Raw genomic sequence first — 27,555 nt, 5'->3', positions numbered from 1 at the left:
GATTGCTTTTAATCATGTTTTACAGTTTTAATTCTATTAGGATTACTAATATCACTGAGAGTAATAAATTGGTTTTATAATGAACTAGAACAGGGCTCATAAAATGTGCTTAAAGTGATGCAATTGCTATTAAAACCACTCCAAGCCATATGGATCTACCTTACCAAGCAAACAGCGACCATAATGCATCCAAACTGAATTACAACACAAGAATGTTCCATCATTGCAAACCTCTCTATTTATTTAAATGCTGAACAGGTGCATAGTTGAGTTTTCTATAACACAACCTCATAACTGAAGATGTTAATAATCTGGATCATTTATAACTTGAACTCAGACAAAATCGTGATCTCTGACAGACTGCTGCAGAAAGCTCTCATGCTACATGGACATCATTACTTTCTAAATGCATCTCACAGTGCATTTACGAGAACATTATGATGTATTAGCATAAATAATTAAGGTTAAACGCCGCTCATCTATGAGTAATACAAATTTTGTGATACATTAGCCCTCTTTATTTCAGCTGCATTTATTCACTTACTGATTTGCAAAGGTCAGTAATTGACATCAAGTGTCCCAATCATTAATGCAAATTTTGATGTTCTACTACACACATGCTTTATTTAAAAGACTTAAATGAAAACATGGTAATAACATCTTATTATTTTCTAGAAATAATTAAAAAAAAAATCTTTTAAATGAACTTGGAATATACTAAGTGACAATTACTATTCTACATTCCCTTTGCTGTAATGCCAAAGTTGCCACTTTTTCTTAGGTATATTTAAACTGAACAATACAGCCCAAGAAAAGGCAACATGACATCTGCCTCCATAAATATGTATATTTGTGACGGAATCAAGACAACTCTCAGAATTATTAACTTACTTTTCTGTAGTGAACATGATTAAGTAGTCACAGCAAAAGCCAATTTAAGTTGCCAAAGTAAATAATACATGAAGCAAAATCTCCTTTGTTTCAGGAAAAGTTGGTCTACACCAGAGACCTAAGGGCACTCAACTACTAAGAAATACCTGCATTTCATTCAATAATAATGTGCATCAGGGAGATCTATAATTATGGTTTGCAAAGAGATTTTGACATCAAGGATCTTTTTACTGGCATTAGATTCTGAAAGGTGACTATTTAGTCAGCTCACATTTTTCTACTTTGTTTTTCTTGCCTACAGAATTATTCCAATAAACTTTGTTTCATCAAAAACTATAAGTCTGTCCATGAAAAAACGCAGTAACGCTTCTGAGTGTGGGAAGAACAAACCCTGGACTCTTGTTCTCCTTTTCCAGAAAGCATCAGTAATGGGAGGAATGTCAAGAGGTTTGAGAATGCGTAGAGCTGAGGCAAGCAACACTGTAAAACCTGACATTTTTTGCTCCTTCTCAGCCCCATTCTAGCCATCTTTCCTACCAAATCCATCCTTGTCCACCTGAACACCACCCCACCCCTTCTATTTCAGCAGCCGTTTTGGCCAAAGTTTATAATTTGCTCAGAACATTCATCAGAGACCAAGCATTTATTCCACTCCGTGGTCGTGTAGGAGCTCCAGACATTCCACATCACTGTTCCCCTTCCCTTCTCCAGCTTCTATCTCAGCCATTAAACAAAAAAGAAGAAAAAAAGAGTAGCCTTTCTCTCTGATGATGAGTAACTTGCCTTCCTCCTCCACCACTGCAGAATTGGAACTGCTTTGAGTAAGTAAATTAGCTGATACCACTGGACTTGCCCATAAGAGCTTGGAAAAGATTGACAGTTCCTGTCAAATGATTGACTCAAATTAAGGCAGAGGTTATTGATGTAGTTATTGTTTTATGGATTTTCAGTATTTATACAGTTCATTGGGCACAGTGAGCCTCGCAAGCCCCAGCAAGCACACATGGGGTACAAGCACAGGTGCCTCATGTCAGCAGGTTCTGTTGTGGAACTTGGGATCCTCTGCTTTGCAGGAGTCTTGAGGAACTGAGATCTGGTCATGCCTGCTCAATTTTGCATGCACAGTAAATGCAAGTATGCAAAACCAAAAGAAAAGTCTCCAATTATTCTACCTAATGCTGCTATGCACTCAGAATTACAGCAGGTCAAGCTGAGGACAGATCTAACTTCTGCTGAAGTCAATGAGAGGTCAGTTGGTTCCAGGTTCCTCTGAAGGCTGGAGAAAAGCCCTGGATATCACTCCAGGGAAAGAGAGGGGACCCAGAAGGGGTCACAGCAAGTTATTTTTGAGACAATGTGAGTTTACTAATCATAAACAATTGGGAATATCAATCATTACTATTATCAAAATTAGTATTAACTTACACTGGAAAAAAGTTAAGAACTTCACACTGAAACTGTGTCCACCTGAAGGTTAGTGAGTAGCACATCTTGTAGTGATAAAAGGAGTACCATTACATGTAAAAATTATACTTAAGTACAATGAGCTGCCTGGAACATGTTTGCATTACTAGTCACAAAACTTCCTTAAAACAAACATAAAATCACCCTTGTGTTGTCACAGTTTGGAGGAGTAGACAATAACAGAAAAGGGTATTTCTTGGGGCACTATCATTAGTGCCACACAGTCTCTAGTGAAACATTTGTCAAACATACAAAAAGGTATAAAAGTGAAATATAGTAATTAAGACCTGGGTTTTATCGATTGTGTGGCTTAAGTAATTTTTCACAACAAACGTAAGATTTAATAAGTATAAGTAGTTAAAGATCCTGACTTGGCTGTAGTCATTAGCATGTAATTGAACTGGTAAAAAAGATCAGTTAAACCTTGATTACCACCTTATCTTTGAAAGGCAATTAAGGACCTCAATCATTGCAACAAGATTTGATTGTGCAGCCTTTATTGGACATTGATCTTTCAGCAAAGCGCAGTTACATTTTCCATTAATTTACAGTAACACAGTTTAACTTGGATACCTGAGACCATTGACCTGGGTAAGATGTAATGCTAAGCGCTCGTTTAGGTTCAGATGCCCCCCATAGTCATTACTGTTTAAAAAGACTGCGACAAGGAGCAGCTACCTGATCCTCTGGGTTTAGACTAAGGTTTCATTTATCTAAGCAGTTGTTAGGTGAGGTGAAACAAAGCTCTCTGCCTTTTTATGTCATCTCTCGCTCATTTAAACATCATTCTTGAATACAGTCAAGAGATAATTAAGGCAAGACTTACAAAATAAACTACACTTTATTTCAAATGGAAATAGCGCAGATCAAATCTGTAAAAAGTTAGAAGGGCCATTTTGTAGTTCAATCATCAATAAAAAATATGGATCAACATTGATATGTGTTGCATATACAACATACACATAATATAATAAGTACAAAAAGGAAGCTGCTAATTAAAACAATCACAAATCAATTGTTCTAGACCATGTTCATCCCTGCCTGCCATTGTTCCCCTGAGCCTCACAGAAATTTCTAGAACAAGATGGTATGAATCATCTTGGCCCTCAACATTTCCATCTTGTGTTCAGGCCAAAACTTGAGATAAGTGATAAAAAAATATACTAACAGGTAAGCATTTCTAGCAAAAAGAGAATGAAAGCCAGATGAAGTATTTTACCTTTTGTTGAAGACAAATAAGTAGGTTTATATTCATACTTGAAAATTATTTTTGTCATTATGTAATAACTTGAGCGTTAACCCTTATAAATGGCATATTTTCCCTCTTAAGTACTACAGCAGGTCACATACAAGCCTCGAAGAAAGGAATGAACGATGCTATATTTGCACTCTGCTCTCAGACATCTTCTAGTTCATCCTTTAGCATGATCAACTTCATAAGAGCAAGAGGTCTATTGATTTTCATGTAATACAAGAAAATATTACATTTGCTTAATTGTTACACAGAGAGATCATTGAACAAGAAATCAAGTCCCTGTTTAATGCTGCAAGCTGCACAGAATTGCAGTGATCAATAGGGTAGTTTGTCAAAGATGTTCTCTAAGGAGACTTGCCCATCAGTGTATGGACAAGGAGCCGTGCTGCCTGCACTTATTGAAAACCAGGTAAGCAAAGTCAGCAAGACCCATTATCAGAAATCAAACGAGCTGTGCTGATTGGAGGTGCAACTCCAATGAAGGGCTAGATTTATAGTCTGGTAATTAACAACCATTTCATCAACCTTACGTTGAGACTAAATCTGTACAGCAAGATATTGACAAGATGCATGGCGATGAATGAGCAGCATTTGCCTTTAAACTTATGAGCTCCAGCTATTTAACTTTATCCAATACAGTGAAAATCAGTTCTAGAAAAATGCTAACAGTCATTTTTGTTATTAATGAGGCTTCCTGTAATACTGTCGCTTCATCTTTGAGACCCATTTAATTTGTGTCAGGAATATTTTCCAAAATTAAATAGAACAGTGCAAGCACTTTTCTGATTAAAGTCATATTTAGTGTTGCTTTTAGAAAAAAACACATGTATTGCTTCATTAAGTGGGAAACAGTTCTGTTATCTGGAATTAAGTAAAAAAGTATTTAAGTGAAATTATACTACAGTCATAGCTTGAGAATAATTTCTTTAGGAATAGCGATTACCCTCCAAAACCAGTACCTACCCATTTTACATTTATCTTCCTACTTACAGAAATAGGAATAATGAACTTACGTCACCAGACGTGGTATTTGGGATAAACAACATTATTTGCTGGCACTAAAATTAAGCACCAGTAATATATCCTGTACAGGAGTTTCTATTGTTTGAACTTAATATCTGATAATTCCATATTTCCACTATCCAAATAACACCCTAACAGCTTTTTCTTTGCCCAGGTTTCCAACTGAATTTAAGTCATTCCATCATTATATGTGCCCGTTACAGCTGTGCTCAGTTACAGCTGGATAAATCAGTTCTTTTGCATCAAAAAATTAGGGTAGTATTCTGCTTATGCTCCTGTATTAGTTAAAAAATCAGCAATTTGTAAATTAGTGCAGGAGACTAAATCTTCTAGATTATTTCTGTTTTGTTACTTACCTGTAAAGCAACAAAAAGAAAATACTACTACTAATAATGTAGATATCTGGAGAGTTCAAGAATCGCAAGAAATACAAACATATTTTAGATAGTTTATTTAAATATCATTTGAAGAAATGGGATACAGCCATTTTTAACTTCTTGAGGTGGTATTTTTCCAAAGAGTCTCCCGGGCAATTATGAATAGTCAGTGCCATAGAGTTAATCAAACATTCTTGCAATTATGACAGTTAATGCAATATGAAATATCTAGTCAGAGTCTAAACATAAGCAGCTCAATGTTTTCAGAGATGTTCTGAAAACACCTAAGGTATTCACAGTTTCCTTGCCCGCATGTTACAATTCAGTTCTCTAAGCTGGTAGATGAGATCTCTAAATTATCACAAGTTTGTTCAGCAGTACTAGTCACAACCCTTAGAAATATTAATTCTTCTCCCAAGGCTTCTACTTTTTCAACTTTACTGACCTCTGCAAAAGTAAATCTCTTATGACCAAAAAGTCCATGAAGCTTCCTGAAGACAGCACGTTAGGTAAAAGAATGCACCATAAAGAACAAAACCAAACAACCCAAACAGTCGCCTTTGGTTCTTTTTAGTCAAAGGGAGCAGATATTTGTAGCAGCTGTAACACAGAAACCCACCAAATGACAGGTACTCGAGGGCATTATTTCAGTACATTGCGCCTTCATCTTCTTTATTTAGAAAATAAATAGTAACTGGGCCATGACTTGTATGAACAGTCTCTGTGACACTGACAAAGAACCAGGAGCCAATTCCATATAGTAAAGTCGGGATGCCTAAGAAGAGACAAAAACATGTTACATACAAAGACAGCAATCCAGGAAAACTAAAACCCCTATTAATAGTAAAGAATAATGACTCCAAAATCAAATTAGAGGAAAAACACTCCTGTAAAAGCTGCCTTTACTGAAATGTTTACAAACAGCTATTGGTACAGACCACCCTTCTTGTTATCAAGCACACAAGAATTAGAAAGCAGATTAAGAAAAGCAGTAATACACAGGAATTAATAGAAAAAGAAAACAGGAGGATAGCAGTATGAAAGTGAAACATGGTCATGCATACAGCCTGATTAGATATATATATATATATAAACACTAGTAAACCAACTCCCTGGACATCCACTTAGTTACTAGTTCAGCATTAGTTTCAGAGCAGAGACAGGCAGGAGAACAGGCAGTGACTTCCTAGATCAGCAGGAAGCTGCTCTTGGGAAAATTAGATCAGTAGTCAAGAGTACCAACACCAACAAAACTGCAGTGAGTAGAAAGGTGTATGTATAAAAACTGCTATCATTTCTAGGACTGCTGAGTTACCCACCTATTACAGACAACAGTATTTTACTTAATGTAGGGGAAAAAAATTGAGTTTGATTTAGGCCTTGAATTCAGCAAGGTACAGACACACCAAATTTAATGTGCTTAAAGTTACTCAAAAACTTAATCATTTAAATACAAAACAGGCAGGGTAGCTGCAAGAAAGATGGGGCAGATAACAGGTCCAACTGTGGAGGGGAAAATAAAATCAGATTTTAAAATATTATTAAGAAATCAATCTTTGTGATTATATTTTCTCACTACGTCGGTTGGGAAGATCAAAATAACAAGACTAGAAGACATGTTTTGTAAAAACTCACTGAAGAGCAGCAAAGCAGATGAGATTTATTTTTTGAATTAATTATGAATACAAGAAACTGATTAAATTAGTTGTGCGACTGTCACCATTCAAATAAGTGTATCCGTATACTATGTTTTGAATAATAACGTATTTAAAAACTTGGCTATGTCCTTTTTTTTTTTTTACATTAATAAGGTGCTGTTGGAACATTTTGATTTATAAGCACTTACACAGCAGCAGCATTTTAGGATAAAGAGTGGCCCGAGTCCTCCACTGCCTGTATCCAAGAGGCAAAAAAATAGCCCACACACTTTCTAAGAAACTAACTGTTTTGGTTCATCTAACGCTCATGTATTTGCTTAAAGGCCAGAACTTCATTCCCGGTAACAGAACATGGAAAATGCCTCACACCCACCGCCGCCAGCCACCTGAACAACAAGCGCTTGCACCTCTGCTTTAAGGCGGTTTAATTTTTCACTCTCACAACTGGACAAGAAACACGAACTCGGTCAAACGCCGACGAGGATCGATTAACAGCTCAGCGTCCTCAGAGCTGCTGACAGGACGGTGTATTTTGCGAATCGTGTTTTCCTCACGCCGCCCGCTCCGAGCCGGCGGGGGCGAAGGACGCGGCACCGCAGGGGACGGGGAGCGCTGAGGCGCTGCCCGCGGTCGGAGACACCGGTAGGTCCCCAGTCAGAGGCCTCGTACCGACCCCAGGGACGTCGCTCTCAACGACGAGCGCCGCTTTCACCTCACTCCCCCCACCGCCGTCCCGCCTGCGAGGGGCGCAGCCGCCTCAGGCCGATGGGAGTCTCTCCGCCCGCCTCCCCACCGGCGAGGGGAGCTGAGGAAGGCCGCGCACCGGCGCCGGGATACGACTCACCGGCATTGAGGACCTTGAGGGCGGTGAAGGCGACGTTCTGCAACTCCAGGTCCTGCGGGGCGGCGCGGGAGCAGTGGTACTTGATGAAGGGGAAGCAGCCGGTGCGCAGGATGTGGTAGTTGGCGCCGTTCACCCGCCAGTTGAAGTGGGAGAGGCCGAACTGGTCGTTGCGGACGGCGCTGTACTTGACACAGTATGAGGTCCAGTGGGGGAGGCCGCGCTGCCGCAGGTGCTGGCTCAGCACCTCCGAGGCGGCGGGACGAGGCGCTGCCGCTGCCCCCCGCCACAGCAGCAGCCCCACGGCCGCTTCGTGCAGCCGCCTCAGCGCTCGCATCCTGCGGGGCCGCCCCCCGACTCCCGCACCGGCGGCACCGGCCGCCGCGCCTGCGCCACCTCCGCGCCTGCGCCCGCCTCGTGTCTGAGGGCGGGGAGAGGCAGGGCTGGCGGCGGCTGCCGTGGGACGGGTGTGTGGAGCGAGTTGTGTGTGTGGGAGCAGCGGGAAGTGGTCCTTAGCTGTGGGTGTGAGACAGAGCGGGGCAGCCTGTGTGTGCGGCCCCTGAGGAGAGAGGATGGCCCGGGAAGGGGGAGAGATACGGGAAAGCCCGTTCCTGGGCACTTCTCCGCGCTGAGGTGAGGCGGACATCGTGTGAGGAGAAGCGAGTGTGTCAGCCCGCCCGGCACAGACCCAGGACGGGCCAGTCGTCCCCCAGTCGCACGTTATCGCTCATTACAGCGAGTGAGAATTCCCCAAAGAATCAGGCAATCAGGTTTCTAGAAAGGGCTTTGTGCTGAGGGGAGCAGCCGGTGTGTTGCTGGCCCTCCTCACATCAGGTTAACGTGCCCTCAGGAAAACTTGTGTTAAGCTGCGTTGATTTCACTTGGTGAAAGTTGATGGTCAAAGTGTTAGACCCCTCTGAAGAGAAAATTTTTAAAAGCATAGCCAATATTCCACGATATGATTTTTTCTAAATAAAATCTAAGGTTTTGAACCATTACACATTCGGGGGGGGTGGGGGGGGGGGCGGAACTGTACAGAAAAGTCGACTGAGAAATGGGAATATTTTTTCCTTTTAAATATTGCAAGCAATATCTCAAACTCAGCAATCTTAAACCATTGAGCTATGTAGTATGAGTATGCTAATTAATCAGTTACTACCCAACAATGTACCCTGTTTATTTGCTGTAATGTACTACATATGCGTAGAGTCAGTAATTATTAATCATCATCAATAAAAAATTTGACTCAAATTCACCTTCCTATAATGAATAGAGCATATAGTTAGCTTAAATATCTTTATCAGTGGCAAAAACGAGGACAGGAAAGCAGTTGGGATGTGATGCTGTGGCTCACTATGGTGGAGGGCTGAAATGATGTTTCACGGTCAAAAATTATCTCCTATAAAGCTATTGCCTATAAAGTGGACATACAACAACTACTTTGATTTTTAAAAGTATTTATTTCAAGATATTTTGCAGTTAACTTTGTGTTGCTCGTATTGTTAAAAGTCCAAGAAGAAGGGAAAAATCCTTCAGCCTCTGGCAGCATCAGCTCGCACTGGTTGAGAGCACATAGCTGCACATCTGCCTGCACAACGTACTGCAAGTCGGTATTTACAAATGCATAGTAAAACATTGCATACTTCAAAAGTATGCAAGGATCATGACCAAACAACTTTAAAATGAGGCTGGAAGTTTTACGAAGCATTCTTCCAAATGTCTGCTGTTAATATTTGGTTGTACAATGCAGGGCTCTGTGTTCATTGGATTCTGATATAGTCTGATCATTTGTGCATCAAAACCATCTCCTGAAATGCACATCTTTGTGATGAAGCTAAAACCAGTCTAAGCATTCTTCAATAAAGATGATATATTAAATTACATTAATGAAGGTTGTGAACGATTGCAGTGCCTAATCTTTAGTGCCTGATTGCTGTAACAATCTGTAGTCTAAAATAAAGTACAGAGGATCCGTGTGCCCTAAGAGGGAGTACCCAGACCTGTGACTGGTGGTTTGTTATATGGGAAGTGATGTTAGGTAATCACTGAGAAATGTTGGGGACTGGGGCAGTCTTAAAATTCCAGGGACTTGTCAGTTTAACCTAGACTGAAGGTGAGAGAGTCTTCTGGACTGTGCCTTGGAATGAGGCCTTGGAGATCCTTCAGGAAACAGGCAGGCTGAATACTTAATTTCAGACTTCTGGAAGTAGTTGTGCTGATGAGCTGCTTTTTTTGCTCTGTGCTCAGGACTGTCATTCTAAATGTGGAAACGTGGGCTGAATGCCTTCCATTCTCCTCCACCCAGGGCTTTAAACCTAACTATCTAAAAATTTCCGGTATCAACTATCCCAGTTTCCAGTTATCAACTCCAGGTAACATTCTCTTGGAAGAATGGCCTGAAATGTGTGTCACACATGTTACAGACAGTCCATCAATTCTTGCAACAAGATCCATGAAGTGCTGCCAGCAGAACGCACATCTTCATTTGCAGCCCTGGCCCATTAAGGAGCACGAAACCTTTATTTTAATTGTCTCCATCTTCTGCAGTTGCTGCCAAACCCCACTGTCTCTCATCTGCTCCCCCAAGCATTCCTCCACACCTTGCAGCTGGGGAACCAGCGTGGGCTTTTGCTGTCATTAGCTGCAGAATTCTTGGGCAATTCCCAATGAGCAGCCAAGCCTGGGCCATCTTTTAGCTTTCCCACTTGCTCTGTTTTCTCCCCAGTCTAGATCATGGTCTGAATTCAAGCTAAAATTCAAGCTACAGTTTAATGAGTCTGTTATTCCTTTAGTGGGTGTGAATAGGAGAATCATGACTATATTTCTGATTTTGGTTTTTTATAGATTATAATTTCATTTTATATCTGCTGCATTGCTAAAAAAAAAATACAATTTTTTGGCACCAGCAGCATGAGATTTGAATGTGAGAGACTGCAAAGCAGTTTGAATCCTTCCATCAGCTCAACGCTCAGAAGTGTTAATAGTAATTAAAAACTTTTTTTTCTTCGAAATACATTTCACACTTTGCACATACTGAGAAATCTCTCTCACCATGGGAACTTTCAGATGTTCCCCACAAAAACAGGTACAGTTTTCTTTTGTCAGAATAGAACAAAGACTCGAGGAAGTGCAGGTTTCCATTACTCCCAGGACCCTGCAGTCTATTAAGTGCCAGTGAACTAATGAGCCTCTCAGACCTTATGTTCTTCTGCCTTGGATCAAGGCTTAATTTTCCTTAACCCTTAAGAAACAAGCTGTGCTCTCCTGTGCCTCCTCCTCCTCCAGGTTATTGCTTCTCCTGACCAACCTGGGGCATGACAGAGCTTGGATGTGAAGCCAAGTGAGAGTCTACAAAGAGCTTCTTAGCAGTAAAACAGAAGAGAGTGCATTAGAACAGACAACAAATATATCTTGTCTTGTTGGAAGAACTCCTAAGCAAGTGAGAGATCAATGTTGTACCTACCACAGCTAAAAATACCTCTGGTACTTTAATTTCTAAGACTTACAGGAAGTTCATTCATTGGCTAAATTTCCATTAGAAAAAATCTGTATGGGCTCTGGTATATCCAAAACCAAGACCATATTGAAATTACATGTAAGAAAGGAATGAAAATAAACAAGAATTAAAAATATTCTTTTAGATTTTTATTTAAATCAGGGATCAGCATTTATGCAAACATCCTCATCTGCAATTAATTATTTCTGTGACCAAAAGAGAAACAGGCTAATCAAAATACAATGTTTGAAGGTAATGATCAAAGACTCAGGCATCAGAAAAACTGGGCACTGATCTACAACTGCTTGGTTACATTTCATTATTTGTCTTAAAAACTGGTTTTACCTGAGCCTTTTGGAAAGTAACCTCAAGGATGTCCCTTGGGACAGTAGTGCCCATCTGATGAAGATGACACACTTTCCATAGTAAAATTCAGAATGTGTTATCTGTTGGGATGAGATTAGAGATTTGATGGATAAAGATAATTGTGCAGAAGCAACTGTCGTCCTTTAATACAACAGCACACAGCAATTCTGACAAAAAAAAAAAAGTTCATACTGTCATTTCTGAAATACAGTTTCTGTTTTTAAAATCTTATTAATAGGGTTCACACAGTCTGTCTCACTAAACTGCTTTACAGCAGTTGCTTTTTGTGAAAGAAGGGGTATTGTAAACACCGCACTCAGAAACCATGGAAATTGCTCTGTCTCGGTTCATATTACTTCATGCGCCAGTGCAGAAGAAAAACCAAACCTGTTCTTACAGATGAGAAAGCGTTTCCAGAAGCATAAAGAATAAGGCACTTAAACATTTCCTGTTAACTATTCTTTCAGAGCATCTGCTTACAAAGGTTGCTCTTCTTCCAATTTCAGTTTGTTTTCTGCTGTAATTCCTAGAATTGCTTCAATATCTTGAATTGCCATCTGTAACGGATTCAAGAAATACAAGTTATTTAATGGGCGTTATAATGAAATCTAGCAGCCAAAACGCACAGCTGGCAGTACTTGCCCTGAAAAGGTAACCAGTGTTACACAGGACACGATGCGCCAGTTAAACCTACTATTACTTTGGGGACAGGTGGGGGAATTATTAGTAAATATGTACAAGTCTCAGGTAAATAAAAAATACAATTCGTTGCAATTCGTACTTCTAATTAACTAACAGGTGTTCAGTTTCACATATGTAAATCACTGTTAACTCACTCTGAAGAAGAGTTCCCTTTTATATTTTTTTCAATGGTTGCCTTTCACTCATATCGAAAAAAAAAAGGAGTTTTTGCTTGTTTATTCTGCAACACGTTGAAATTTAATTCTATGTTTTCTAAAACTGTAACTTCACACTCTGCTGGCCAGACGATAATATAGTCAGAGTTAAGACTGGAAAGAATCTGATATAAATTATGTGATTCAAGATACAAATCTGTTAACAGTGCTCAGCTTTACCTTTCTACAAAACACTTAAAGACAGGATCTTAGAAACTTCTAATAAAGTTAAAGGTGATGTAGTTCAGCAAAACAACTCCCTCTGGAAAATGGAGCTATTCTCTGGAATCAAAAAGCTGCATTGTGATGAGTCCTTGTTTCAGGGCACGGGGTTGGATTCATTATTGCTTTTCTGTCTCTCTTTGCCAGCGAGGTCGGCACGAAGGAGTTCAGGGTAGAGGTGGCATCTCCTGGGGGGATGTTCCTGGTGCAAGAAGCCCCTGCGCTCTGTCCTGCCTCCCCCCACCCCACCCCAGAGCATCCTCTGGTACCCAGGGGTGGGTGGAAAAAAATGGGGAATAAAACTGGAATTTGTGAATTGGATGGTGGGCTGAGGGATGTGAACGAACGGGTGAGGTACTCAGTGGCTGCTGGCTGGAAAGAAATCAGTGTTAATTATCGAAGGAGCTCTTATAAACTGGGAAGTTTGTTTCTAATTTCAGCTTCCTACCTTGATGGAGTCCCTTTAAAATAAACCAGACAACTGTGAGAAAACCGTCTGAGGCAGTGCCAAGAGCTCCTTCACTCTTACAAAGGACAATCAGGAGCATTACATTACAGATGATTCCGCGCTAAAGTATGTCTCTTTTCAAAGAAGAAGTTTCAAACTTAAATTTAACTAACAGGTTCACTGGGAGACTTACTATATTGACCTAGACACTGTCACATATATACCGCTAACAATAAAAAAGGAATGGTTTAGCACTTGTTTATGATACAGCATGAGGTATTTTCAGCCCTTGTACCAAAACTAAGCAGGATCGTTAGTTAATTAACACCTCACCTTAAAATTGGTCTCGCCTTGCATATTAGGTGCTGATATTTCTTGATGGATGATGAAGAGATTGCGAGCAAAGGTCATGAGGACCCCCTGGAGATCCTCTCCGATTGTTCTGTTAATGATATCCAAACAAATGAGTTTACCAATGATTCCCTTCACATGCTTAAAAACAATTGCCCTCTCATTTGTGCCTGTCTGGTGATGGAATTTAATGAGTATTTTCAATCTCACAAGGTGGCAATCTTCAGGGAGATATGAAAGATGAGACTCCATTTTAACTTGTCAACAGAGAGGATTTGAGTAATAAATAATTTTTATTAATCAACTTAGCAGAAGTAAGCAGGTAGGTTTCAGCTACCACAGAGTTGGGGCTGAGACAGGAGAACACTGTAAACATCTGGATTAGTTCACAAGAACTGTTCCTTCTGCTTACAATTCATGAAAGGCATCTGGAAGAGAAATTTCAGCTGTATTAGCATTTCTTAGATTGTTGTAGCTTTTGAGGCTTTGGTTTCTCAGTGGCACATACAGACTCAATACCTACAATCTTATGGAATGGGATATTATGCAGAGGAAGAATCTCCTCTTTGCAGTTCCCTCCCCATCACATGCTCACTCTATGGACTGACTATCTTAGCCTCACCACCCCCGCCCCCCCCGCAATCCAATAAAAGAAGGATTTCTGCTGAGTTGTTGAGCTGAATCAGGTCCTGGAGAGGTGTAGAAGCACCAGAGACAACGCAAAGGGAGGGTCAGGAGGAGGACTCCATAGCCGGGTCCGGGAAGGAAAGAGCTGACCTTTCAGCATCAGTGGGCTCTCAGGAGAGCTTAGGGACTCACAGAACCCTTTCAGATGCCTAAATTGCTTTTTAAATGGCTCCTGTAGATATTTTACACATTCTTGTTTAGTGATTTTTTTTCCAATTAATCTTGCAGCTCAATCATCTCAGCTGCCTACGTTGTGACTGCAGCCGAGTGCAGAGCAGAATAGGAATATCTGAGCTTTAAACAAATCCAACTTCCCTGTTTATGCCCAACAGCCTCATGCACAAGGAGCTGGGTAGAGGCTGGAAGCATCGCAGCCCTAGAAACAATCTTCAGGACTCATTTAGCTCATTCCCTGTGCTAGGGCAAATCAATGCCACTTACACAATCCTGACAGGGGTTTGTGTAATCTGTTACTAAACACTGTCAATGACAACTGCACCGAAAAATCTAATTAGTTCTTCCCTCACTATCAGAAATTTTTCTTACGCTGAACGTGAATCTTTCTTGCTGCAAGCTCATTTCTCCTTATCCTACCAACAAAGACATGGATATCAGATTTTTCCTTCCCACAGAGGCTTTTTATGTGCTTGAAGACTGTCAGCAGATCTCACTTCTGCATCCTCTCCTCCACGCCCTTTAGTCTTGCCTTGTATGCCAGGCTTTCTAGAACTCTACACATTTTCCTTGCCTCCCTCTGAGCAGAATGGAAGGATTACTTCCAACGTACCCCCAGGCTGTATTCTTTCCCTTTTTCTATAAGATCATGACATCCTGACTAGCAGGCAGCTTGCAAACCACTGCAATGCACAGATCATTTTCTGTAAAGCCAGTTCCTCATGTTCATTCCTGTTATCTCAGTGTAATTTCTTGCACCTGGTTCCAACTGACTGTAATTCTGTTTTTCATATTGCTTCTTCAATTTGTCAAGATCATGTTGAATTCTATTCCTGTCCTCCAAAGTACTTGCAGTCACATCCAGCACACAAGGAAGCTGTTTTCTTACCCAGGTCATTGACGAAATAGCTCCAGCATCAAAGGAGTACAGAACAGACTGAGAACAGACCCTTTCAGCCCCTCACTCATCATGTCATATTTGGGCAGTAAACTTTACATAAATTTTCTCTGAACGGAAGTTTTCAGTGAGTGGATTGTAGATTTCTGCAGGTGACACTTTTTTAGACTTCTTAGGAGAGGCTCATAATGTCTAAAGAACTACTAAACTCCCAGATCTGCTGTTGCCTGACTGCTGTTGATCGCTTATACAGAATATAAAAAGGCATTAAACTTCAACCTCCTTTGCATCCCGTATAGCATGTTTTTAATAATGTTGCCTGTGAAGGGAAACCTGTGGTGATCTGTGTGGTCTCACAGCTAAACTGGCAGAGACCTGCAGGGGTGTTCAGTCTGCAGTGCTCTCAGCCTTTCATCTCAGCAGATTCCCATACCTTTTTTGTTACTAAAATGCTGAAAATCACCCCAAAACTGTACAAAAGGCCCACCTTACAATAAACCATTCTACTTTCCTAAAGAGGAGGTGACAGTGAACTTGAACATGCGGTGGCCTGACTGTTCCTTTCCCTGGTGACCATCTGTGTCTGCCCAACCTGTTATCAGGCCAGGGAACCGCCAGTGCAGACTTACATCATTCCCAGGCTGGATCGCTTCTGATCTTCGTACAATATAAAAACTGTTCCCTGTTTTTCCTGTTCAATCAAAATAAAAAATGCTTTAATTATTCCTAAAATAGTGATAACTATAATAAATGTATTAAACATGCAGAGTAAGTACATAACCATATTTAAGAAAGGCTAATTTTGAATTTTGTGTCATGGATTATTGCTGTGTAAGCAGATTATTGTTACAATTTATTATAGAGAATACAACACATTAACTTTACGTAAATAGAATACATAAGACAAAGTCTATTCAATAGCAAATATTTTTGTTCCAATGTAGTTAGAGATGGTCCTAAGTATCTTAAAAACTATTTCCTTACACAGTTATTTTTACCAGTTAACTCCTAAAAGCCTTACACACACTTAAATTAAGAGTGAAAATATATTTAGTTTTCCATTTTTTAAAGTTTACCTCCTGCTCTGCTTCCTCATGGCTGGATACTGGTGACAGTTTGGTCAGCAGCAAAACTCACTGTTTGACTTTCAGATTTGCTGAGTGACAAACAAACATCTGCCACCCCTGGCGGGGGGTTTATACTGAGAAAACACATACAATTCTGCATTTCCCAGTGAAGCCTTAGGATCAGAAATCTCTATCTCTATCTGCTGTTCTGTCTTGTGTAACATCTTCTAAACTCTTTTACATTTCATTCAGCACTGCAGTTCTTCAAGACTTATACCCAGCTAAGTGTTATCATATTAGACTAATTTTTACAGGGACTACCAAAGACCTTGATGCAATTCAGAGTTCATTAATTAGCATCGTGAAAACAATTTAAAATAAAATCAATCCCGATGTATACCAAGCAAAACTGTAGCACACCACCTTGATGTGTTTTTAACAGAACACTTTAACATTATATTATGCTAAACAGAACACTTCAGTTTCACATTGTGCTAAGTGGTTTCACCATATTAGAATTTAGATACAAAAATTATGCAGAGTGAATATCGCATTTTCTAGTCTTTCCCGTTTTTACCTGGAGGTCAAATCCAACGCCGTGAGCTTGACACATCTGGAGGAGAAGGTTGTAGGAGACCCCCGAGAGGCTAGAGTGTCTCAGCTGAGCGCTTGCTGCCGCACACCGGTTGCTTCTTGGAGCAGGCTGGAGAAAACACCACCACAGGCTTTATTTTCATACCATTTCTATGAGAAACCAACAATTTACTCTTTAAATGGCCTTTTCTCAGTGAACTCATGTGAGTATGGAGTAAGGCTCCATTTGGAGGAACTCATGTTAACACAATGTCTATTCAGCATGGACATTTCCACGCAGCAAAATTAAATCCTCACCTCACGCTGTACGTGAAACCTTATATTATAGATCTGCTCTACAGAATCCCTCTTTATGTACCACAATTTGATATTTTCACAGCTTCATTGGTAACTGAGCCCTGTGAAATCATTCTATGTGGATCCTCTGCATCTCTCCTGCCCTGCGGTAACACATATTGCTCTAGAGTCAGCTCTTCTCGGTAACAGAAATTCCAAAGCCGATCATCAGTAGTTTTTGAAATGGGGTTTCTCCAAGACTGAACATTCTGCTGCAGCGTTGCTGTGCAGAATTTTTACAGCAAGTCTCTGGGGAGACGAGGCCCCAAGGAGCTACACAACTGACACCAGTGGACTTTGCACTGTGGATAAACACCAGCACTGCATTGAGTTTAAACTCTTACCCGTGTCTAGGACAAAAGAACTGGGATGTTGCACTGAGCAGAACTGAATGGAGACGTTCGCCTAAACCAAGACTTATTTTTAATACTGGACTGTTCATTCAGAGTGCAGATACTGCACATCGAAGCATGTAATTTACAGTATTTTTTCTAAAATGATATTTGTTTTGACATTGACTCATTTACGTTGACATAGTTGAAATCCTTATATAATACATCTCTGCCTGAAAATTAATCATGTTTATAATATTCTGAGAATTAATAACACCCATTGCTCAAGTCATTAACTTAAAAAAGGAGCTTCCAAAATCTGTTCTCTGCAGTAGGGGACCACAAATAAATGAATGCTTGATAAAATAATCCAAGTAGCAGTTTAACAAGCGTAAACTTGAATGTGGCTGCAATAACACAGAACTATTGTTTAAGGGTTGGCATCAGGTTGATGAGGTGCTTATTTCAGCTACAAAGCATGCATACACATGCATAATGAACTGCAGGATGAATTATTAATGTGTTGCTTATTTAGCCTCATCTGTCTAGAAGATAATGTATCCTAACTATAATGAGTGATTGGTTTTGTACATAATTACAGTAGCAGCAGTATCTAGGAAATTTGTTCTTTCAAAGAAGGATTTCTAAAAATAAAAATCATCACACAAACTCAGTTGCTGCTCCATTTTATCAAAATCAAACCTACCAGGACTGAGAATATATAATAAATTAAAAGGGACAGAATCATTATTAACATCATAATTTTTACACAAAGTGTTTTACTTAATCATTCATTACAGATCATGTGCTGTAAAAGCATTTGTCTCTTGGTTTGTTTGTTTCTTTTTCTAAAGATATTTTCCAGAGAGAGTGCATTTTTTGTAGTTAACTCTTAAGGAGATAAAACCCTCTGAAATAAAGAAGAAAAATAAAGGATATAGTGTCAATTTATGTTAAATCTGACAGAATTTTAATTAAAAAAAAGTTGCTACTTGATTACTTTTCATTTCTGAAACTTGTACTACTGGGACCAATCATATCTAATTTACTTCTCTCCAACTAAAAGTGGTCGCTTGACAAGAACAATAGATCAAGAGCTCATTAACCTCTAAATTACAGCTCCATGACATTTTTGGAATGGTGCTACATTCCTCCTCTATGGATGAAAAAATAGAGTTGTGAATCTTCTGTAAAATGTGTAAAACTGCATCTGTTTTATGTCTATACGTGTACATGCACATATCCATACATTTCTTATTCTCTGACCATTCTAGAGGCCTTTCTTCCCGTTTCAGAGGGACGGTCTCGTGGTTCATAGAGTATTAAATCCTGTGCCAAGACTGATCTACCAGCTGAGCCTGACCTAGTGATAGAAAATGGAAAGATTGACACAGAACTGACCGAAGGTTCTGGGTTGAACTCAGGTGAGACCTGGGAGGGGTTGAGGTGTCCAGGTCCTTCCCCAGCTGGAGCCCCGGTGGTTTTACCCCCAGTTTTGTGCAAGAAAGTACAAAGCTGGAGCAGAACTTCAGTGCTTGAACTTCTGATCCCAAATCAGAGCTGATGGTTCAGATTTCCTGACTGCTTTGAAGTTACTCCTGTAGTCAGGGCAACTTCTAGATTAGCCCATTTTTTTACAACTTGAAAACTACCTAATATATTTAGAAGTTAGTTACTACCACAAACAATATTACTGAGTACAAAGGATGAATAATCAGGTAGCCATAAGCATCCAGAACCTTTCTCTTAATTTCTAACCTGATGGTATCCTATTTACTTTATTAATCTTCTAAAATCTAAAAGTAGCAGTTTAAAATCTGAAACAGGCAGATTCAGCTCCTCCAGAAGAGACATCTAGGACAGATTTTTGACTTTTCAGTAATTAATAATTTTATTTGTAAACAAATAGCTGCTTACAGTTTTTGTCTCCTCATGCTGAATACGTTGGCTTTTCATTTTATTTGATCCAAGAGATACTTCAAAGCGGCTGGAGTGACAATCCAGGTTTCCATCTGTCATGTACAACATGAGCTGAGTCAAGGCCAGCTGGTCACTATAGCAAAGGTCAAGGTCTGTTGCCCATACCTAATCAACACACAAACAGGTGCATTCAAATTGAAAAGAAAGAGAAAACAAGAAGGGTGAAACTCAGCAATCGTATAAAGGAACAGTTATGCCTTTATTTTCACACGTGTTGGTGTCCATACCTATGGTTTCCTTGTGCTGGTGCATCATTGGCACCACTTCCAAATGGGAACTTCAAAAATAACTTTTAAGAGAAAACCAAGAGGCTAAGGACAAAACAGTGACCTGCACTACCAAGATTTTAGCACCAATTAGAACTAGTAGAGAGGCTCAACAGCTGTTAAGCCTGGATCACATTAAATAGGTGATTATCTAAATACTAAACATCACAACTGGATTTTTTAGCTGAAAAATAATTAAGGTTAAATAAAGCCAACCTTCAGTTCTGAATAGGTATTTTGAGATAGAAAAAGGGAAGTTCCAGAAGGCAAAGCTAAAGTGAGTAAAACAAGCAGGGAAGTGTGAAATCCACGTGCGAGAACACGTGTTGGTCAGCACAGGGGCGGAGTGAAGCCTGTTCCCAGTGCAATCCAGGGCCTCATCAACTGACGGAGACTTTGGCAAGTAGAAAACCATACGCCTTGTGCTGTGGCTCTGCTGGTTTGTAGCGGAAGGAAATACTGTGGATCGATTCTGCTCCTGACACCCTGAGCGGGGCTTTACCCAGGAGCTTTTCCCCACTTAAAAAACGTTTGAGCCTACGACATCAATGAGAAATGGTAACGCACACAAATATCTGCCCTACAGTGGACGCTTTTAGAACAAATCCAGCAATGAGTGACTTGAATAAGCCTTTGAATGGTAAATGGCATCATTATAAGGATATTAAGAGGTCAAGCAGTCAAGGCCTCTTGGTAAACTGGAGTTAATTTCTGAATCATATGCACATAGTAATGCCCTTTTTATAATGGTGAATAAATCACATCAGTAACAGTTGTTAATATCTGGCTGCCAAGTATCTGTTGCTGTATTAAATATCCTATTTGTCAACTTAAATATTTCCTGCTGCATGGTATAAAATGCAAATCTGATGCTAATGGCTGGCTTTACGTAGTAATAAGGGAATGTTCCCCAATTACAATGCTTAATTTTCTTCAATAATTTGTTCTTTATCATCACTTCTGCAAGGCAGGAAGGAACTTTCATATTCATGTGTACTTTTCCAGTATGTGCTAACCTTTTCAATGAGCTGAATAGTAATTATAAACTATACATACTGTAGAAGCATTACATTAATTTCCATAAATATTATCAACAAACCAGTAACATCCAATGTGTCTTGAACCTTGTTTGAATTGGATTTTAGATTCTCAGTTAAAGCTTTGCCTCCAGAAAGAGATGACAGGGCTACATGGAGGGACCGGCAACCACTGAGCATCTTGGATATCCAAGGACTGTTCCCCACCTCGGACAAAGTGAACTGGTTGCTCCTAATCCAGACCCCGAGTTCGCACCTGAATTGCTCCAACCTCCAAAGCTACACCAGCGCGATCTGGAAGTTTTGCTGACGCACAAACAGACAGGCAGGAGGCGAGTTTGACTGAACATGGACCATAAAATGACTGAGAAGCACAGAAGCAAAGACATCACTGTGGCCATAGCGCTCTGGGTAAGTACAAGGGCTGCGTTTGGGCCATGTGTAGAGAATGGGTTGAGCATTTCACAGCAGATAAAGCATTAAAAATTGCAGCAAACATAAACAGCCACTAGCACAAGCCAAATTCATTACGCCCTGGTCAAGATTCAGATAAACCATACCAAGCATGCAATTGCACTTCCGTTTTGCAAGAGGCACTCAACAAATCCCATGTTGTCACTAACTAAAACTACATGTAAGCGACAACATTTTAATTTCAGATGTAGAGACCCATTAGTTTCTGTGTGATCCATTTAATGTAATCTGAACAACAACCCAGCACACCAGCCTGGCCCTAACTCCACTGTCACCTTCCCAGTCGCTGCCCTGGGAAGGCACAGAACCATTCCTGGAAGAAGAGAAAAAGCTTTTTACCAGGGAAAGTTTTACGATGGAAATCACGAGACTGACCAAACACTGGTGTAGGGTGTTTCTGTTTACTTTCAGAGTGTATCAACTAGTTGTTTTGGATGTGGCTTCATCATCTGACCTTTATCATTGACCTTCTTGCTGTCTACAACTGCCTGACAGGAGGTTGTAGCATGGGGGGGTGTTGGTCTCTTCTCCTGAGTAACAAGCGATAGGAGAAGAGGAACTGTCCTCCAGTTGCACCAGGGAAGGTTCAGATTGGATATTACAAAACATTTCTTCATTAAACGGGTTGTGAAGCAGTGGAACAGGCTGCCCAGGGCAGAAGTGGAGTCAGCATCCCTGGAGAAGTTTAAAAGACACGGAGATGAGACTCTTAGGGACATGGTTTAGTGCTAGATTTAGGTTATAATGAGCTTAAGGATCTCTTCCAACCAAAATGATTCTATTCTATGATTCTGTCTTAGACTGACAACAGTCTTCCCATTCCCTACATAATTAAGGGCTTAGATCCACAGGGCGGACTGATGACCCTCCTGTGTAAGGCAGACAGGTGTCTGTCCCCCCTCTGCCTGTTACTGAGGGAGAGCTCGAAACACCCACTGAAGCTTCAGTTACATGCCTGGGTAAAGTCATTGTACTTTTTGCTTTTTAACTACAGGTTGTAGATCTCAAGCACAAGGGGGAGGAAGGCAAACATAGCTGGGAACCTCCTGTCCACCCTTATTGCAAGGTAAAGCAGCCAAATGGTGATTTTAATGCGTGCCAGCTGGGATCACCCTGAGGATCCTTTTCCTGGCTCAGGATCCTCAGAGAATGCTAGAATATGGCCATGTCCCTTTCTGCCCTGGATACAGCCCAGAAAATCCCTAATGTGGGGAGAAAAGAAGAATCAGATGGCATGAAGTTCCAACTTTGTCCTGGCAGGGGATTCCTTTTGGCGACAGAAATCCAGAAGTGCCCTTTAAATCCCCTTTGTGCTGCTACAGAAAGAGGAAAGACATGGGGCACGGGCAATGGGTATAGCTTTATTTTCATGGGTAATTTTGTCCCATTTCATTAGTTCAAATGAAGGCCAGATCATTAGTACCTAGCTGAGTAAATCCTTTGACGGAACAATGTCTAAGTCGCATTCCAGTTCCTGAAGGTCACAAATGCTCTTTGCAAAATTATAGCAACTGGATTGCAACAGGTTTTCTTTTAAAGTTCTATAAAGTGGGTGTCAAAAGCTTCTAGGATGCCTTGAAAATCTGAGCTGTGGTGTTGTTTTTGGGTTTCCTTTTTTGTTTGCTTGTGAGGTTTTTGTATTTCTTAGTGGCTTGGGGTTTATTTATTTTTTATTTTATGAATAGATTTCCATAGTCTATCAAGCAATGTCTGTGGAGGTCAGGCAGTTAATAACCAGATGAATTATCATCTACTCCAGTAAATCAGGAGGTGTTTGAAGAAGGCCTGTGCAAATGTCAAGTTTAAGTAAAGAATGGTACAATCGTACAGATTAACAAATATCTATTATTTGAGTCCATCCTAATTTTCTGAGGCTATACAATAAGGGCACGTATGCAATCATAGGTATTTACGATTGTAGGTATCACATCCTAATAGGATTAAATAGCCAAATAGCATAACATGGGCTTTCACCTGAGATTTTGGGACTTTCAGGACACTCTTGTGTTCAGAAATTAAGCTGGAACAGAGCTCACTTGTGAATCTAGAACTGAGATTTGATTTTCAAACAACAAATGGATGTTCAAAGATAATCAGATTTGGGTTTTTATGATGACTTCTGGCTTAAAAAAAAAAATAAAAAATGGAGGCAGCAGCTAAGATTTTCAATAGTTTCAAGACTGGTTTTAGATTAAGCTAAGCAAAGCACGAACTAGGACATTCCAGAATCCCACTATTTGAAGAAAATAGGTAGAGATACATCCTGCAAAACTTACTGGCTGTTTGTCCAAGGAAATAAGCTGAAGTGTAGAAGTTCTGCCTGTGGCACAGGCTGCCCAGCGCTGCCCGGAGCTGCTCTCCTTCAGCCTACGTCTCGGCATGGACACATCTCAAGTGAATCAAGTCACAATTACACTGGAATTCTTTACAACTGCCATAAAAATGCTTCAGCTTTAAAACGTAAACTTGAGAAGAGAAGAAAATATAAATTCTTGAAGAGTTACTAAATTATAGCTTTTCTTTCTCCAGTTTAACTGGTTTATCTGCATCCGGTATTGATATCTGCCTTATTGTAAAGAGCACACCTGCTATTTTTAAAGAAGTGGTTGAATGATTCTATAAAAATGACAATTAGTAAAACATTGATACAGCTAGGGTGTTGAAAAGAGCTTCTTTTGTGACTTAAAACATTCGCAATAGAATTGATTATTTCGTCAGTGATCGCAGACAGGATCTTATCCGGCTGCCATCTCGTGGCAGTTGTTGGGATGATCCGGTGCAGGCCTGAAAACTTAAATTTTAGGGCCCTAGAACTGGCCCTAACCTCTATCCTGCTGAATTTAAGACTGGGGAGCTGCTTAACGAAAACACCTTGGCTCTTATTTGAAAATAACACATAAACATTCCCAGCTCTTCAATTCTCCTTTCGGTATGTTCTGCCTTATCTGGAAGGAGCTGGAGCACAAGTGTGATGGGAGCGGCTGAGGGACCTGGGGGGTTCAGCTGGAGAAAAGGAGCTGAGGGGAGACCTTCTGATCTCTGAACTGCCTGAAAGGAGGTTGGAGCCAGGGGGGGTCGGGCTCTGCTCCCCAGGAACAAGTGCCAGGACCAGAGGAAACGGCCTCAAGTTGCTCCAGGGGAGGTTGAGGTTGGATCTTGGGAACAATTTCTTCCCCAAAGGGCTGTCGGGCACTGGAACAGGCTGCCCAGGGCAGTGCTGGAGTCACCGTCCCTGGAGGGGTTGGACAGACGCGGAAATGAGGTTCTCAGGGACATGGGGTAGTGCCAGGGGTGGGGGAACAGTTGGACTCGAAGATCTTTGGGGGCTTTTCCAACCAAAATGACTCTGTGATTCTATCTTTTCCTTTGTGCTGAAACTGAACTTAAGCCAGTGTTTGCTCACTATTGCTGCAAGAGGTACAGGGCTGTGTAAGCTATTAAACCAATGAAAAAGGTGACTTATGACCCTGCTTCTCCAAATTATCTGTACACAGATCTATGGATGTAAGTAAGTTTATGCAATCAAGCAGCCCCACTCAATTAAATGGACTTACTTAGGTGCAGCTCCTTGACAACTTGGGGTCTGAGCAGCATTCAGTCAATACTGTGCAAGACTTTCCTTCAAAGGGTCAGGTCTTTGCTCTTTAAAATCAGTCTTGGCAAACAGAGCGGGAATCAGAAGTGATTCAGTCCAAGTTATGCATCTAAGCTCTCTCCTCCACTTTCCCCCGCCCCAGACACTGAAAACAGCACATCTCCATCTCTCCTTCCCTCGGGAGCAAGTCACGGGTGTTTATAACTGAGGTAGAAAGAGATTCATGAGGCAAACAGAGAATTGTGTCAAGTCCCCAGCACCTGCCTGTCAGATCAGGTGTGAAGACAATCAGACGGGAGTTGGATCCTCCTACAGGCACTTCCCTCAATGCTGTTGGTTGTAAACCGCAACCTCCTCCAGTTCTATAATAACCTAAGGAAGAGCTACATTTAGATGGCGGACAGTACGATCTGTCTCAGCAGTAGCATGGGGACAGCATCCCTCTTGTCACCTTTTGGCCAGTGTAGGCTGCAAGAGAGTAAAGACACCGCTGTGTCTGTGATGGATAAAGCTCCACGGTGACCCCACGACGAGTTTCTCATTCCTGCATTCCCGCTGACTTCCCTGTTTGACAGCCATGTGTTGCTCCCTACCCATCACACAGTCTCATTGCTACTAGAGCTCCAAGGGAACACAGCAAGATGACAACAGCACATGAAGGAAAATACCTGCTAAGAGCAGCAATCTTTAAAAGTATAAGCAATACCCATTTCTTCATAGCAAAATTATTTTTATGCTTATGACATAGAGATTTTTGAAAGCTTTCAGAGTGAGGAGCCTGAAACCCACAAGACATGTATTTCTTTGCTCTGAAGTCACCTTTGCAGCATCGCACTAGGGAAATATGTGTGAAAACACAGATTGTGGCACACAGTCTGCAAAAGGCAGGAATATGTTTTCACTTATTTGGCCCTTCACATTTCTTAAAGAGTTGTATTAATCTCGCATGTAACTTTATGAAGGTTTCAGGGATTTTAAAGTATTTAAGTACTCAGGCTGTATTGGTAACAGATGTTCAACAATATATTTAATTTTTAGTTTTACAGAAAATATCATGTATCAGTTGATATTTTCTGTAAAATATAATTTTGAAATAATGCCCAAATGTACCATTCTTCCAGGAAATGTATCTGAGCCTTTCAGCTACTGCATTAGAGTGGGCACTTCTGAAATTAGTGAGCAAATGTTCTGTGAGTCTAATAGGATTTCTTGTTTGCCCAAAAAAATGGTGCTTTCAGGAGCACAATCTTTTATGTAAGCTCTCTCTCATAAGACAGATGGCATCATTAATTGCCTCTACATCTAGTTAAATTTTAAAACCTGTGCTTAAATAATGTTAAAGTTGTGGTACATGCTGACAAACACAGGAAATATTCAGGTAGAATCAATTGGAAACAACGGAAGAAAACCAAGACAGAACAGACAGGAATAACAAGAGGCCACAATAAACATCAACTGATTTAATACGGCCTTGTTCATGCCAGGAAATGTCACAACCTTCATAATCAAAGAAGCATTTCTGCATTTTGGTGAACTGGCTTGAGCAAAGCAATTGGCACAACTCCCATGACTTCAGTGGGTAAGAAAGTCATCTCTTAATCCTATTAAAGCACCTTCATATGGAAGTTGTCCAATGTGGCTTATCTGCGGTTCTAATTACAATACCTGCATAAATACTTTTTTTGGGAGTCAAATGTAACCGTGATCTGTATTTCAAAGCTAATATTATTCTGATTCTCTGGTTTACCACAGTCACCCTATGGCAGTATCAGTTACCAAAAGTCTGATTTTAAGCCTTTTCTGAGCGTACAATGTAATACTGTGATCATAGCACCGCCAAGAGCCAGCTTTGGCCAATAGATCCCATATGCTGACTCTGGTTTTAAATACAAGCCCTGTGTCTACAGCGTTGCCTCACGCCGTACAAGCCGTGATGTTTGGACACCCAGAGGGATTTGAGCACATACGGCCACCCTGTCTCTCAAAGTGCACCCACACCACACAGCCCCTTCATTTCCATGCAGATATGGTCCCTTTGACAGGAAAATATCTTTTTAAGCCTCCTAATTGAAGATGTAGAAGAAAACATCAAAACAGAAAAAAAAAACAAAATAAAACAAAACAAACAAGGAGATGCACTGAAAATACAAGAAATAATTGAGATTTGATGCTGAAATAATGAATTAGCATTTGTATCCATAGGCTGGTTTGGACTTTGTATAGTTGTATCCAGTAAGCTCAACAATACTAATCATCACTAAAAATAAGGATTTTATGTTCTTTAGAAATTATTTCATTTTCTTTACTCTTCAAACACAAGGCTACTACCAGAACACTGAAAGCTGAGTTTCTTCACCTAGATTTTACTTCATTTTGTTGTATTTCAGTCTGGCATTATGCTTTAGGTTTGTACACCTGTCATAATATTCAATCCTGTTGGCCAATATCGACCATATTTGGAAGAAGGTAAAATCATCAAATCCATTTAACTCCCATGAGATTCCCATGTAAGTAAGTGGGCAGAGGAAAGAGACCATCCAGTGGGAAAGGCTGCAGGGGGAGTCCAGCTGGAGAACATGTGGGATTTGCCGTCAAGGCACAGGTCTGTGCGAAGCCTGGCTTCACTGCTCTTGAGCTCACAGAAATATTTCTAATTTTAATCAGAATACAGTATTCAATAATGCCCCTCAGTTGGTTTTGACAGTATCTGAGTGGTGAAAGAATTAAATAGAGTATGTTGTGACAAATAAATCTGATTTGACGAATGAAACAAATGCCAGGTTCATCTAGCATAGAAACATGGGAGATTAATATTTTGTTCCAAACT

At 40.5% G+C, this 27,555-nt stretch overlaps 2 protein-coding genes across 13 annotated transcripts in view; both read right to left on the bottom strand.

The window, feature by feature from the left end:
- Positions 1 to 5,067: 5,067 nt before the first annotated feature.
- On the bottom strand, positions 5,068 to 7,927 carry C11H15orf61 (chromosome 11 C15orf61 homolog). Its single transcript, XM_065076789.1, has 2 exons — positions 7,513 to 7,927; positions 5,068 to 5,785 (listed from the first exon to the last, which is right to left on the bottom strand). Exons 1-2 carry the CDS (start codon positions 7,844 to 7,846, stop codon positions 5,658 to 5,660), a joined length of 462 nt encoding a protein of 153 aa, XP_064932861.1. The 5' UTR covers positions 7,847 to 7,927; the 3' UTR covers positions 5,068 to 5,657.
- A 3,205-nt stretch (positions 7,928 to 11,132) lies between these two features.
- IQCH (IQ motif containing H) overlaps positions 11,133 to 27,555 on the bottom strand; it is an 82,182-nt gene continuing 65,759 nt past the window's right edge. For 11 of the 12 annotated variants that reach the window (XM_065076768.1, XM_065076759.1, XM_065076761.1 and 8 more), the window contains 5 exons: positions 19,294 to 19,461; positions 16,692 to 16,817; positions 15,677 to 15,738; positions 13,271 to 13,379; positions 11,133 to 11,928 (listed from right to left, as the gene is read on the bottom strand). In XM_065076768.1, the coding sequence (XP_064932840.1) occupies positions 11,848 to 11,928; positions 13,271 to 13,379; positions 15,677 to 15,738; positions 16,692 to 16,817; positions 19,294 to 19,461 (546 nt within the window). In that variant the 3' untranslated portion in view covers positions 11,133 to 11,847. The other variant, XM_065076764.1, reaches the window with a different exon arrangement.

The sequence above is a fragment of the Columba livia genome, chromosome 11 (assembly GCF_036013475.1).
Source record: "Columba livia isolate bColLiv1 breed racing homer chromosome 11, bColLiv1.pat.W.v2, whole genome shotgun sequence".
Taxonomy (NCBI): domain Eukaryota; kingdom Metazoa; phylum Chordata; class Aves; order Columbiformes; family Columbidae; genus Columba; species Columba livia.
Note: the sequence above shows the minus strand (reverse complement) of the source record. Positions and strands in the feature narration are given on the sequence as shown.

What these genes read in the sequence shown, in the direction of transcription:
- C11H15orf61 (XM_065076789.1), bottom strand. Translation starts at nt 7,846, where the DNA reads ATGCGAGCGCTGAGGCGGCTGCACGAAGCGGCCGTGGGGCTGCTGCTG. An exon ending in CCTCAAGGTCCTCAATGCCG is followed by an intron (nt 5,786 to 7,512) that starts GTGAGTCGTATC and finishes GTCTCTTCTTAG; the next exon opens with GCATCCCGACTTTACTATAT.